This window comes from Hippocampus guttulatus, chromosome 2 (assembly GCF_054856545.1).
Source record: "Hippocampus guttulatus isolate MCC_2025c chromosome 2, RoL_Hgut_1.0, whole genome shotgun sequence".
NCBI classification, from domain to species: domain Eukaryota; kingdom Metazoa; phylum Chordata; class Actinopteri; order Syngnathiformes; family Syngnathidae; genus Hippocampus; species Hippocampus guttulatus.
Window position 1 is genome coordinate 14296593 of NC_141262.1, and position 15501 is coordinate 14312093.

Below are 15501 nucleotides of genomic sequence, written 5' to 3' on the forward strand. Positions count from 1 at the left end.
GGGTGTGTCCTTCGATATGCGTCCGGCACAACTGACAGTTTGATGTCAGACAGTCTTCGATGGATTTACAACAATACAGGGTGTACTCTGAGCTTCCGTGTTACTGGATAGGTACTCTCATGCAGTGCCATGAAGCCGGCACACATGCAGTAGCACCAATCATCAGCTAACTTCTTCACACAAAAATTGCTGGGTTCAGGAGACCGCAAAATCACTTTCATGCCACATGTCAGACTTCAGCAACTTCCCTCCATGCGGACATGTACAATCAGAGTGGAAAGCAATCTCCAATTGCCCACTTCACAGATCTGTGATCCCCCTGTGGAGGTCTGCTTGTAATTCCTTACAAACCTACTTTGTGTAATTGAACCTCCTGCATGGACTCCAGCACATCAGTTTCTCCTGCCGCCATGTTATGGACTGTGCACCTCCCGCACACCAATTTTAAAATGAATGAAAAGAGCTGCTTCTATTGGCAGTGAATCAAGTCGGCTGTGTTCATACCCACAACAGCGTAAAACGCACATTTAAAACTCAGCCAAGCTATGTACGTCTCCAAAACCCCATCCTGCACAGATTTAGACCACGCACAATGCCAAAGTTGTGCTAGGAATGAAAATAGAGCCTAGACCCCGAAAACATTTTTGACCACATATAGACAATATGTGAAGCATATCAAGACCATTTTTAGACTGTATGTACTGTAGCTCACATCCGGACCAACCCTAGATGTGATAGGTAGGGCATATCTGGATCACATGTAGACCACAAGTAGCCCATATTTGTGAACCATGTCTAAGGAATATGTAGATCACATCCGGGTCTTTTTGAGACTCTACCAAGATGATGTCTGGATCTCACTCAGATCACAAGTGAAGTGAACCACATGTACAGGAGGCTTCAGTAAGGCATCGGCATGCAGCATTCAATGACGCTCGTGGTTCACAACAACACAGATACTCACTAAAAGACAAACAACTTTTGTTAATCTTGCCCAGGTGCCCCCAAAATGACTGCGGGCCACTGACTGGATCACTATGCAGCACTAATTACTGTCCTGCACACAGTTAGACCTGAGGGAGGCAGTCCGTGACAGCCTCAAACCTTCACACAAGGTCACTAAAGCCAAATGCAGCAGAGGGTAAAAGTTTGTCCATGCTGAACAGGCACAGCTCCCAACTGACATAATATTGGAGCACATAGTGAGCAACCCGAGCAGGAGAATCCAAAGTATCAAGTCTACATCTTTATCTCAGTGATTGTTCTTGACAAACAGCGGCAATGTGGCGGTTGTCGCGAACATTACTTTTATTCATTTCACTGTGGGTTATTCTTGTCATTCTGTTTATTCCTCTTATGTGAGGTGTCAGTTATCATGTGAAACAAATTAAATATAATGAAGGGAATGGCAGTGAGCGGGAGATGAGGCATGATGATATGATGATGACTGCAGGGGTCCCAAGTGGGCTAATAGAAACCGATTATCTCACAATGAATTGTGAACAGAAGGTCCAGGAGTTGCGGGGGTAGCTGGACAATGTAGACCAGGATCAAAGCCTCTTATCAGTCCCCATGTCAGAACTTCCCCCACCCTCTGGCACACATACTCAAACGCAGATGAGGAGTGTTGCATAGTGTTTTCATCATAATTTGGTAAAACCTGACACGGGTGAAGAATAAAGGGCTTTTCGCTCCCTCTGAATTCCATCATTCCGCATGGAGAGAAAAATTAATTCCCAGTGAATGCCCCAACAGACTCTGACAGACGTCACACACGACACGTGTTACAAGAAAGGCCGCCGGACCACGGCTTGCCAGATTGCATGGTGACCCATCTGGACCTCAAATCATCACCAGCTTGTGTTAAGCCATGTTTTACAGCAATGAAAACTGTGCTTAGGTGTCTTGTGGGTCAAAGTTGACGGTTAAGAAGTACAAATTCTAATTCAATAAAGTTTAAACATAAATAAAAAGAAGAATACATTCATCCACCCATCATTTTCCAATCCGCTTATCCTCACAACAGTCACGGACGGGCATGCTGAAGCCTATCGCAGCTGCCTTCGGCCAGTAGGCGGGGGACACCCTGACCTGGTTGCCAGCCAATCACAGGACACACAATCACAGCCAGGGACAATCGAGAGCATTCCATCACTCTTATCATGCATGTTTTTGGAATGTGGGAAGAAACCAGAGTACCTGGAGAAAACACACTCAGGCACAGGGAGAACATGCAAACTCCACACAGGAAGGCTGGAGCCGGAATCGAACCCTGCACCTCTGCCCTGGTAAGCATGGTGATTGACTGGTAAGCTTACCAGGTACTCTGGTTTCTTCCCACATTCCCACCAAGCAAGATGTCCTGTCACACTCACACACACACACACACACACACACGCACACACACACACACACATACACACACACACACACACCTTCTAGCTGTCCATCATGTCTGATGATGACACTTGCTCCAAGGGAGGGGAGGATGGGTAGGGGGGTGGGGGTGGGGGGGGGGGGGGGGTCAGCAACTCTGTCGCTGGTGCCACTTCTCGTGGGCATAGAGACCGATTCTTGAGCCGCAGACTCGACCACAGATGGAGCAAGGGAAACCGGATACCAGGGGGGTACCAGCTGCCCGCTGGTGTCGTTGAATGCGTTTCTCGGCTCGTCTGGCTTGGTTAATTTTGTGTATTTCAGAGATTGCAGTAGCACAAGTGATCTGCCAGGTTGGTCTGTTGAGTGCAAGTGTTTCAAGCTGCGTGGGGTTGATGTTGGCTCGCTTTAGGAGGTCCCTGCTGTAGTCCTTGAGGCGCCGCTTTTGGCCCCCAGCAGAACGCTTTGCACCTCTCAGTTGGCCATAGAGGACCTGGCGGGGCAGGCGGTTGTCTGGCATGCGAATGGTGTGTCCAATCCACCGAAGATGTTTTTTCGCCACGGCCGCTTCCATGCAGATGGAATTGGTGCTTTCGAGGATGTCTGTATGGGGAATTCGATCTTCCCAGGACAGGCCAAGGATCTTTTGCAGGCAGCGGATGTGGAAGGCTTCCAAGGTAGTAATGTGCCGGCGATATGGAGTCCATGACTCTGACCCGTAGAGCAGAGTGGAGAGACACACTGCGTTGTACACAGCAATCTTGGTACAGGTCTTCAGGTTTCGGTTTTCAAAGACCCTGCTGCGTAGGCGACCAAAGGATGATGATGCTTTATTAATACGGGTGTGGACTTCAGTGTCAAGGGAACAGTTTGAAGATAAAGTGGAGCCAAGGTAGGTGAAATGGTCCACTACGTTTAGTGGAGTGCCATTAATGTGAAAGCTGGGGGATGTGGAGGTTGGGGTAGCGAGTTGGAACATGACCTCAGTTTTTTTAATGTTGATCTGAAGACCAAAGGATTGGTACAGATTGGAAATGGTGTCGAGGGCGTGCTGCATAGAGTTTGAACTGTGAGCTAATATAGTGCAGTCATCAGCATACTGAAGCTCACAGATCTGACAGATTTTTGTCTTTGTGTGAGCCTGGAGCCGTCTGATGTTGAAGAGGCTTCCGTCTAGGCGGTATTCCATATGGACACCGTCTTCATGTCCCATGCCACGGTGGAAGAGGCACGTGGTGGCAGAGAGGAGGATGTTAAAAAGCACTGGAGCCAAGACACAGCCCTGCTTCACCCCGACTTTCACCTTGAAGAGCTCTGACTGGAGTCCTCCGATGAGCACTCTGGCTTGCATCCCATCATGCAGCTGCTGGAGGATGCTGAGAAACTTGGGTGGGACCCCAAGTTTGGAGAGATGTTTCCAGAGCAACTCACGGTTAATGGTGTCAAAGGCTTTGCTGAGATCGATGAAGGCTATGTACAGGTCCTTTTGATGTTCTCTGCTTTTCTCCATTAGCTGTCTTAAAACAAAGATCATGTCAGTGGTGGATCTAGTCTTCCGGTAGCCACACTGGGTTTCTGGAAGCACACCTTCTGAGATGTGCTCGACTAGCCTGCTGAGCATGATTTTGGCCAAGATCTTTCCTGCGGTGGAGAGGAGAGAGATTCCTCGGCTATTCCCACAGGCTGCTCTGTCCCCTTTCTGCTTATAGATAACAACGATGTTAGCATCCTTCCAATCCTGCGGGACGGTCCCATGTTCCCAGATGTTTTGAATCAGGAGGTGCAGTCGGCGCGTGAGGAGATAACCTCCGTGTTTGAAAACCTCTGCAGGGATGCCATCAGGTCCAGCGCTTTTGTTGTTCTTTAGGCCCGCAATGGCTTGCTGGGTTTCAGAATAGGATGGTGGGGCGTCGAGGCTCATGATTGTTGGCAGGTCTGGAAGATTGTCCAGAATGTGTGGATTGACAGGGTTGGTATGGTTGAGAAGATGTTCAAAGTGGTTTGCCCAACGGGCACACACACACACACACACACACACACACACACACACACACACACACACACACACACACACACACACACACACACACACACACACACACACACACACACACACACACGCACACACTTTGCTCATACTTTTCTGTTAGTTTTCTAGGCATATATCTGCTTTTTGGTCCAGCCTCGACCTTGGATCTGACCTGTCGAGGGCGATGCAGCACAGGTGCATAATGGAGGCGGTGGTGAGAAGCACATCCAGCGAGGTGCGCACCAGGCAGAAGGTTTCGCCGTAGATCCACTGCTGGTGCACCAGGTCAATGGCGCCGAATGGCATTACTAGCAGCGACACCAGCAGGTCAGCGAAGGCCAGTGACACGATGAAGTAGTTGGTCTTGATTTTCCTGCGTTGGATGCACACAATTCATATCATCTAAATATCATTCACTCGTGGGCTCAGTGTTAACAATACAGAGCGGGACGGAGGGGTCTTATCACAAATGAGCCCTCCGATGATGCAACCCTGACTCATGTAGGCTGAAATGCTGAGTCATGTGCAATACGAGGCTGCTATTAACAAATTGCACACCCACGTTGAGCTTTTTTGTTTCTTCCTCACACACTGCAGCTTTTTGTGAAGGCAACAGAGTGGAAGATCAATGTTAGATTGCTGTTTTTTGTTCTAATAATAAATAATAAAATAAAAATTCCCTTCACTGTCACAGTCAACAAACCGAGGTTTGAAATATTAAATAAGAATGTCTGGTTAAGTTAAAAAAAAACTATAACAGTGAATAACGTTTCTCTGATTTCTTTTTATTCATTCATTCATTTTCCGAACCGCTTTATCCTCACCAGGGTCACGGGGGGGCTGGAGCCTATCCCAGCTGTCTTCGGGCGGTCGGTGGGTGACACCCTCAACTGGTTGACAGCCAATCGAAGGGCACATACAGAGACGAACAACCATCCGTGCTCACACTCACACTTATGGACAATTCAGAGAGTGCTGCTTATTGTGAAGTGAGTTGAGTGACATGAGGGATAGAGCCCAAGATGGCCGCCTGTGCGCCAGTGTGTTCGGCGACGCTCCTGCCATTTCGTTTTTTTTTTTTACTTTTCGCAATGCTTGTTACCTCTCAAACAGTGTCTCGGTTGGTTTATGATCGCCGGTCGTTGTTATTGATTCAACAACACGTCGGAGATTCGGCCGCGTTTTGGCAAGACGGTGGTGAAAAGACGCTACCTCCGTTCTTGGCTAACCTGCCGGCTAATCTCTTCCGCGTTCGCTCGCCCCCTTCACAGAAGCGCCGCCGCCGTCGCCGCCGCCGCGGCAAACGTAGCGGTCAGCTCGTGAAGCTAAAACGGGATCTGAGACACAATTCGATCGCTCCGGCATGGTGTGCCCTCGACCCCGTCGCCTGGTGCTTGCTAACAGTCGTTGGCTCTCCCACCGCGCCACGGCATTTCTACCCTCCACGCCTTTCTCGGCGAGGAATCCAGCGAAAGCTTTTGAGGGAATTCCCCCGGGCTTGGCGATCGGTAGAGGCAATCCCTCCCGTTGTTACTCCCACAAGGATCGCGTTGTTAAATGCCCAGTCGCTGACGAACAAGACCCATATTCTGAGGGAGTATTTCCTTTACAATGACTTGGATTTCCTGTGTCTGACGGAGACTTGGGCAGGTACTGGTGAGTACAACACTTTGCTTGAATTGCTGCCACCTGACTGTGGTTTCCTCGATACCCCGAGGACATCAGGCCGTGGTGGAGGAACGCTGAGTATCTTTAAGAACAATTTCAAATGTAAACGGTGCACATTCACCACATCGGCCACCAGCTTTGAAGCAACCTTCTTTGAAGTCGGTCGTGTTTTCCCGGTGCTCTGTGCTGTCATTTACCATCCTCCTAAATACAACAAAGATTTTTTAAGCGACTTTTCAACCTTTCTTGCGGAAATCAGGCTGAGATATGATCATATCCTTCTAATGGGGGATTTTAATATCCATGTGTGCTGTCCGGAAAAACCACTAGCAAAGGACTTCTTAAGACTTATCGACTCTTTTAATTTTGTGCAGTATGTGACCAGCCCGACACATGAACAAGGACATATTTTAGACCTTGTCCTTGCTTATGGTCTACCGGTGTCAAATCTGGAAGTCCTTGGAAATGGGATTTCTGATCACATGGCAGTTTTATTTGACGTAGTCTTATCGCATGCTGCTGTGAAATCTGCCGCTCCTAGTTGTAAACGCTGAATTTTTAACCCTTGCACTGCTAGTCGTTTCTCTGATGCCTTTAATAACCTTTGCGCACCCTCGTCTACCACAGAGGAACTCACCTCTTGGTTCAACTCATCATGCCGTGCCATCCTGGATTTGGTGGCTCCTTCAAAAACTGTGCTCCCAAATCCTAAACCCGAGCCATGGTTTAACGACATTACCCGCGCAGCTACCCAGGGATGTCGCAAAGCCGAACGCAAGTGGAAAAAAGACAAATTGCATGTCTCTTATCAAATTTGGAAAGACTGCTGGCCTAATTACCAGCTCACAGTAAAAGAGGCCAAAAGAGAATATCTGTCGGACCTTATTCAAGCTAACCGTCACAACCCACGCGCACTATTTAAAACGATAGATTCTGTACTTAAACCCCCTCTTGGAAACATGGTATTCCCTTCCACTGCTATGCAGATGACTGCCAGATCTATGTCCCACTGAGCAAGAAAGACGCCTTCTCATTAAGGCCACTCCTATCCTGTCTGGAAGAAATCAAAACCTGGATGGCACAAAATTTCTTGAAATTCAATGAAAAGAAGACAGAGGTGATATTGTTTGGTCCCAGTGGCCCTTGTACATCCCATCCTGTAGACTTGGGCCCCCTGTCTCCTTATCTTAAGTCAACAGTCTCAAACTTAAACTGGACAGTGATTTCAAACTTGATCGGCAAATTGGTGCCGTTGTTAAATCCAGCTTCTTTCACCTTAGACAGCTGGCCAAAATAAAAAATCTCCTCTCACATGAACACTTTGAGACAGTAATTCATGCCTTTGTCACATCCCGGCTCGATTACTGCAATGCCCTTTACTTTGGAGTCAGCCAGTCCTCCATTAAGCGCCTTCAGCTGGTCCAGAATGCCGCTGCCCGCCTCTTGACTGGTACTTGTAAGAGGGAGCACATAACTCCTACTCTGGCATCCCTTCACTGGCTCCCCATACATTTTAGAGTTATTTTCAAGATCCTCTTATTTGTTTTGAAATCTCTGAATAATCTCGCGCCACCTTACCTCTCTGAGCTCATCCGCCACTACACACCTGCCCGGTGCCTCAGGTCTGAGAGGATCGAGTCTTTTCTGTTGCTGGACCCTCTCTCTGGAATGACCTCCCACTGAACATTCGGCAAGCCTCCTCGCTGCCCATCTTCAAAACTCTCCTCAAAACTCCCTTGTATTCTTTGGCATTCGACTCAGCATGACTTAGATTTGTTCTTGGTTTTACTGTTTGGTGCTTTCTACCGCCTTTATTACCGATTTGTCTTACTGTTTATTGTGCATGTTAAATTGCTCCATGTACAGCACTTTGTATGCAGCGATGGCTGTTTGAAAGTGCTCTATAAATACAGTTGACTTAACTTGACTTGACTTGACATTCACTGCAACCATACAGTGCTCTGTCTAAAGTCTGCTCTCGCAAATGAAAGCATAAAAAATAAAAAAAGTGGCTGAATGATGCCCCGTATCTTGAAAAACTCTTAAGTCAAGTCACTCATATTATCAAGGAACCACTGTATTTGTTTTTAATCACAGAAACAAACTGAATAAGAAGCAAAATGCACAAGAACGATTTTCATGAAATTAGCAATGGTTTTGTGGGAATTTTTACTGACAGCCCCTTTGTGGGAGCACAAAAAGCCCCAAAAAAAGCAAAAGGTACACTCACAACTCTTTTGATGAAATTATGATGATTTGTTGGCAGCTGCAGTCCACGGGATCTCAACATTTCTGTCTCATTTACTTCTTGATACTTTGCGACAGTATCTATTTTTTTTACACAGCTGCACTGTGTGTGAGTGTGTGTGTGTGTGTTTCCCGGTGGACCAAGAGGCAATGAGGCAAGAAGACACAAAGATGGTGTGTCATTGTTCTCCCCTTAGGGAGTCCAGACGCCGAAGCACATTTTCCCTGTTCGTACACACCACACTCATACACACGCACACATCCTACTTTCATCCTTGCATGTGACACACACCAGTCAGCATGTGCACCTTTTGTACTTTGTCCTAAATTCGTGGTGTTCTTTCCCAAACCAAGATTGCACACATACACACACACAAGGTCACAGAATGACCGCCATCTTGACAGGAAGTGAGACATGAAGACAAAATGGAGGTTAGGAGAAGAAGGACAGGACAATCTTTGTGACAGCAAACACACACAAACATGTGCACACACAGATGTGGTTCTGAGTTGTATAGTATTCCGATATCATCTGACAGTTCTAATAACAAGGGCAAATGGAGGCTATTGAGACTAATAGCAGGCCAAATGTATTCAATTCTTTTCATTTGAACGCCTTTGTTTGTGACGCTTACTCCACAGATGGGGCTTTAAGCCAGTCAGATTTACAAGCCGCACGGTTCCCGGGTAAGGTAATTCTGCCTTCTGGATTGGAACTTACTTGAAAATTGATAAATGGTGACCAAAAATTCTTACGTGTTGAACAATTTGCTTTTGAGTTGACGAGACCGGCAAGCAGCCACATGATGCAAATAATTCTAAAGAAAAAAAATGCAATAATAAAATGATAATAATAAGCATTTTTACAAAGCAATTTTCCAGGCACTCAAAGATGCATTGTAAAAGGAACGGGGGAAATGAAGATTAAAACAAAAATGAAAATATAAAACACCAAAAAAATTCTAAAAGTGGCATTTGCAATATTAGTATCTCATATACCTGTATATAATATATATATATATATATATATACACACACACACACACACACACTGTGGATGTGGCTGTGTTAACAATGATCATATTCAAGATCGTGTTAATTGAGAGTCAGCACACATCTGCCACCCTTTACAAGGCCTCTGACTAACACCAAATGAAGTTCAGAAATTCTGGTAGGCTTTTCCTTGTCCAGTGGACCATCTCATACTTGTCAGTGAGTGTCAATTATAAGTGAATTTTTGCCGTTCTCAGGTCAGTCCCCCACGAAGAGTGGAGGTCCACTTTTTGTATATCTTTTGCTTTCTTGCAGAACCCTGAAGGTTTTGTATTAACACTGCTTGCATTTTCATGCTGTTCGTAATTCCCTTCACCTTGTCGAAGGCCTCAATTCCAGTGGAAGAAAACCAATCCAAAAGCATGAGGCTGCCATCACCAAGGGGGAAAAAAATACATTCTAAAGGACACAGTATGGTACCTGAGTTGCCTGTCCTTGCAGACAGCCACCATGACCAGCAGGTTTCCCAGGATGCTCATCGCCATGACAAGAGACAGGAAGCAGATGAGTGCCAACCGCTTTGGCATGCTGTTGCTACGGAGATAACAACACAGACATACAGATAAGCTACAACTCTTTTTTTTTTTTTTTTTTTTTTAAACATTTCCTGTCAATCACAGAAATAACTGACAAAACTGCTTTCAAACTACAGTACTGGTAGTTTGAAAATGGACTTAATATGGCATGTGACTGGTGTGCCTTCAGGTTCAGGATTCAAAGTTGGATTTTAAGGCAGAGTTAGGAGAAGCAGCATTTGAAGCCACCATTCGGGTTTTGAAATTTGGCCTTAAAATAACTTTTATGTTTTCAAATTAGGACCTCACCTCAGGCTTTAAAACATAATTTCAAACCATGATTAGGCTTTCAGAGTTTGTTTGTCCTGTTTAGCTTAACGTTTTATGCCAGTGTTAAGAGTTTCAAAGTGGAGTCTTCAGTGAAGGTTATTGTTTCAAGTTAGGGTTTCAAGCCATGTTTGCGTTTCAAAGTGGGGTTTCAAGTCAGGTCAAGTCAACTTTATTGTCAAATGTGCTACATGTGCAACATATAGCACAGATGTAATTGCTTTACTCAGGAGAGAGAGGATCCGCTGCGGGTGCCCGCACCGCCATCAAAAGAACAGTTAACATAAAATGACAAAATAATACAACACAACACATAAGCCATAGACAGTCGTGCAATCTTAACCACTTTTCTGCATACAATTTGTTGTTTGAAGCAGTTACAGATGAAAGAGAAGTGAATCAAAGTGTCCTTTCACCAGTGTATCAAAGATGTCATGCTGAAAATGTGCACATGTCTGCTACTAGCTAAGTTTGAAAGCAAACAAGAAGCTGTAGCGTCCAGTGACGAAAAAGAGATTGGCTCACATCTCCTGTCCCATGTAAATCCGCTTCAATTCCAAGCTGCGACTCCCAGTTCCACATACGCATTGACGCTCCTTTCTTCTCATCGTCGGCTCCACAAGCCGTCCATCCGTCCATCCGAACAGCACCGACATTTCCGCTGAACAAAGCTGGGCTGTGAAAAATGCTGCCCATTTCAGGCGCAAAAAACACAAGCGCCCCGGGGCTGTCCAGCAACAACAGTCAGATGGTGCCAAGAATTCCTCCCAATCAAAATCAGTGCTGGTACACGTGTGCTGCCGAGAAGGCGCAACCACCAAGCACAGATTCTTCCCCTTTGATGAACGTCGTGGCCAGAAAAATGCTGAAAACAATCCACAGCAGGTCCTCATGACGTAACAACACACACAATGTGACAAAACAAAACACAAAAACAACAAAAAAGCAAGGCTCTTGAAGAGCACTTGCCACCAGCTGCCTACCCAGGCACCATCTGGGGGGGGGGGGGGGCAGCGTTATGATTTAAAAGGACTATTTTCCTTTTGTGTTCAAATTCCCACTTCTGCTGATCCTGTTGAGCACCACATGGGGAATCCCAAATTGTGAACAAAGGCCTTGCGGAATGCGGGTGTTCTCTCTTAATGGGCAAACACAAACACCTTTGTGAGGCTTAGCGGGTATCAAACACAACCTTCGATAAATTGTGTCAGAGTCCGCGACCAGGCCACGGTGAATTCCAATGAATGCAAATAATGCGCTCAGTGGCACTTTTAGACTGAAGAATGAATGCGCATGGACAGTGACCCGTGAGCTAAGCTAGTTAGCATGAAAGATGGTCACGCTGTGTCACTTGTTGCTTGGTGGCGTATCCTGAGGCCCAGTTAACAAAATGGGAATTGAAAATGTGTTATTTTTCACAGTAACGTGGGGCAAAGAGCTCCGCTGCTCACACACAGCAGAAAAAAGGACAGGGAGAGGCGGCAGGAATGGACTTGCGCTGTGACGAGAAGAAGTCAGAGTTTCAAGCTTGGGTAAGGTTTTACGACTGGGTTAGGGTTTTCAAATTGTGTCTCAATTTAGGGCTACAGTTTCAAATGACGGTTTCAAGCTGGAGTTGAAAAGTATAAAAAGTAGGGTTTTCATGAGTGTTAGGGTTTGAATTTGGGTTTTGAACAAGGTTGAGTTTCAAGAGAGTGTTAGGGTTTTGAAGGTTTCAAATTAGGGTTTCAAGCCATGATAAAGGTTTAAAATTAGTGTTTGAAAGTGTCAGCTTTTAAAATTAGGGTTTCAAACAAGGTTGACTTTTACTTGAATCAGAATACTTTAAACTAACAGTATGCTTCAGTGCAATTTTTGGCTTTCGTACTCTATCTGAGTTATGGCGGCAGGCTGTTGCGTGACATGAAAAGGCCTTTGGGTTTTTAAACATGGCCCATCATCATGTATAACATTTTTGACGACATTTGCTGTAAGGCTTGGTCTGCTATGAGAAACTGCTTTCATTTCAACTCAAAAGTCTGATTCTAAATAATTAAATTCCTTTGAATAATATGAGCCTCAGACTTGACGTCTCAACTCTGGTGGAGATATCGACATGAAAATGACCTCTGTTACCATCTTTGTCATAACTGCACGGCTCATTGCCGCCACGGGTCAGTGCACACACACACACACACGCACACACGCACACACGCACACACACACACACACGCACACACACACACACACACACACACACAATGAATGAAGCCCAGTAGAAATAGTAAAAGAGTGATTGACAGCTGTGAGAACATGCTGTGCCGCCACATTGTAAAACGCCACCTCATGTGAGATTAACATCAAATAATTTCATTCAAATATCATTGAAATTATTTCCCCTAAAGCCATGAGCAGCCACTCCAAAATGGGAATCATCACACTGTGTGAAACATTATCACGTCAAATCCCAGAGGTAAGCAAAGCTGCGTTGAGTTTTGTCTAACCAAGGTTAGACATTGGCTGCATTTGTTAGGTATGGAGAGCAGAATAATGAATTTCCTAAATTAAATTTGATAGACAGGCTTAGTCTTCTTCAATTTTATGATGAAGTGGAATTTTTGGTGGGATGCCAGTTTATCAGGGAGAAATTTTTGGAGCTGAACAGGAAGATTGGACAAATTTTTAAACATTATGACAGTGGCAGAAATTCAGCTGTACCTCCATTAATACAACTCTGGATTTTGTCTTGAAGGTTTACTCGCAAGATTTAAATTGAGCGACTTCTCTTTTCTCTTTTACTCTGCTAAATCTGTTACAACTGTCTGCCAATTCGTGCCAAACGGTATCTTTCTTTTTCACTGGGATATCTGTTTTCTTAATTTCTTAATTCAGTCAGCTAGTTTTTGTCAAAAAAAGGAAAAGTTTAAGGTTCTCTGTCAAACCGGAGCCGTTGAAGTTCATAAATAATGGTAGGTTGCTAGCTAGCGAGTGGCAAAGGTTTGCGAGTGTGTGGGCACGTACCAAAATGTTTTTCCGTAAGGGTTTGTGACAAGTAAAACAAAACTGTGAATCTCTTGCAAATGTCTTTGCACTGTTGAACAAACCCTGAAAAAAACATTTGCTACGTGTTCACATACTTGAACTCAAAACAAGAACAAACATCAAGCAAAGAAGTGTATCTATCAAAGGTGTTAATCTGTGGAATAATCTCGAAACGGACCTGAAAATGAGTAAATCGCTTGCTGAGTTCAAAAACAAATTGAAAAAAATAGTACAAACAACCTACATCAATCAGAGTTAAAATGATAAATTCAAAACATTAAATATAATGATAAATCAGAACTAAGTTGATAAATAGAGAAAGGTATATAAATATCCATTATGAATACAAGAGAAAATTGACACAAGAGTGTCAGGGTGTGGAAGTATATAATCCCGATACAAACCAAAAGTTGTAAAAATATCACGGTTAAGGGTAAAGTATGAGCCTTAATGGAGACTTCTTTCTTCTTACTTTTTTCTTTTCTGATTGATATAAAAATGATTTATTAGATACAATCACATAACGGGGTAGGACTAGATACGTTTTTTACTTCTTCCTACTCCCTTGAACATAACTGTTGAATGAAGATTGATTTCTCTCTTTACTTTTTTATCTACCTTATTTTCTGTCAAATTATTACTGTATATATCTTTTATGTTCAATAAACAAACAAACAAAAAAACAAACTTGCAAACCTTCTGGACTGGAGAGTGTGGCTGCAGTTTTAGGTGCTTAAGCCGGCAGCCACCGCCAGACCCCCCTCCAAACCTTTGCCGCTCTGTGAGACACGGGTTGGAACATTTCATCCAAAAAAGCACCCATTGCCACAGGGTTCTTCACAGTAGTGTAGCGGTTTAGCCTTTTCATTTAACTGCACAATTAACGATTCATTTTAATTTCAGCATCCTCAATAGTCCTATAAATTGGTTTAAAGTCAGTTGAACTGAGTTTTACTAAACTAAGACTAATTTTACATGGTTCCACAGTGCTCTGCTTGATTTTAAAACCGGATGAATTAATTAAAAAAATAGTTTTACTAATCTCTGATAGGAGCTCGTTTTAGATTAAATGATACCTTGTTGGACCAACCCAGACTTCTTCACAGATGGACTCCAGTGCTCCCTGACTATATAGAGGTTCGTAATTTGCAACCCCGCTATGCCGCATCACAACACTGCCCCATCAACTGACTGGTGGGGTATGTTTGCCCTGGCCTCAAATGCCCAAATGGGATGTTTTTCATGCACGATTTTTTAAAAATAGAATATTGTTCAAAACCATAGAGTGGACAGCACACGCCCATGTTTGCTCTGGCATGTGACGGCTATCAGCAAGTGGTCACGTTCGCCTCCCGTCGCTTTCCACTTCACCAAGCATCTTCCTTGCCTTCCGATTCATTAAAACACACCAGCGAGCGCCTTTCTTGTGCGCCACATAACAAATGTGTGTGCGGCTGTGTCAATGAGATGATAAACACACTTGCGCTGCATAGGAATTTCACGGAGAGAGAAGAACTCTCCGCGGTGTTTCGCTCAGAGCAGCTTGTCAGCATGTATTAACGTAATGATTTTTTTTTTTTTTTTTAACGCTGATATGACGTGAACTGTTTGCAACAGGAGAAGAACATTTTCCATTTGCAGCTTTATGGAAACATGAACTTTTTTTCGCACCTTATGTAATTGTAGCAAGAAAGTGACCATTCCGTCATTTCATTTCTTTTTTTTTTGTTTTGTTTTGTTTTTACTGATGGTACTTTGACAGTGCTGGGTTATAATTTACTTTTGTGTGATCTCTTTTTGATAGGCAACATTCTTGGGGCACCTTTATTTGTGACCCCAAACCCCCAATACAGGTTTTTATTTTTACCAAATCCATTATTAAAACAATGCTGTCACTTGGACTTCAGCACAACAACAAATCATCCATCCATCCATCCATTTTCCGAACCGCTTGATCCTCACCAGGGTCGCGGGGGGTGCTGGGGCCCATCCCAGCTGTCTTCGGGCAGTAGGCGGGGGACACCCTGAATCGGTTGCCAGCCAATCGCAGGGCACACGGAGACAAACAACCATCCACACTCACACCTAGGGACAATCTAGAGCGTTCAATCAGCCTGCCATGCATGTTTTTGGAATGTGGGAGGAAACCGGAGTACCCGGAGAAAACCCACGCAGGCCGGGGAGAACATGCAAACTCCACACAGGGAGGCCGGAGCTGGAATTGAACCCGGTACCTCTGCACTGTGAAGTCGACGTGCTAACCAC

The 15501-nt window shown here is 44.7% G+C and overlaps 1 protein-coding gene across 6 annotated transcripts in view; it reads right to left on the minus strand.

Moving 5' to 3' along the window:
* The window catches only part of htr4 (5-hydroxytryptamine receptor 4), a 72115-nt gene that overhangs the window by 20678 nt on the left and 35936 nt on the right, over positions 1–15501 (minus strand). For 3 of the 6 annotated variants that reach the window (XM_086137971.1, XM_086137986.1, XM_086137979.1), the window contains 2 exons: positions 9794–9907; positions 4578–4778 (listed from right to left, as the gene is read on the minus strand). In XM_086137971.1, the coding sequence (XP_085994097.1) occupies positions 4578–4778; positions 9794–9907 (315 nt within the window). Of the gene's footprint in view, positions 1–4577; positions 4779–9793; positions 9908–10740; positions 13097–15501 lie in introns of those variants that run through there. The other 3 variants (XR_015103904.1, XR_015103903.1, XM_086137954.1) reach the window with 2 other exon arrangements.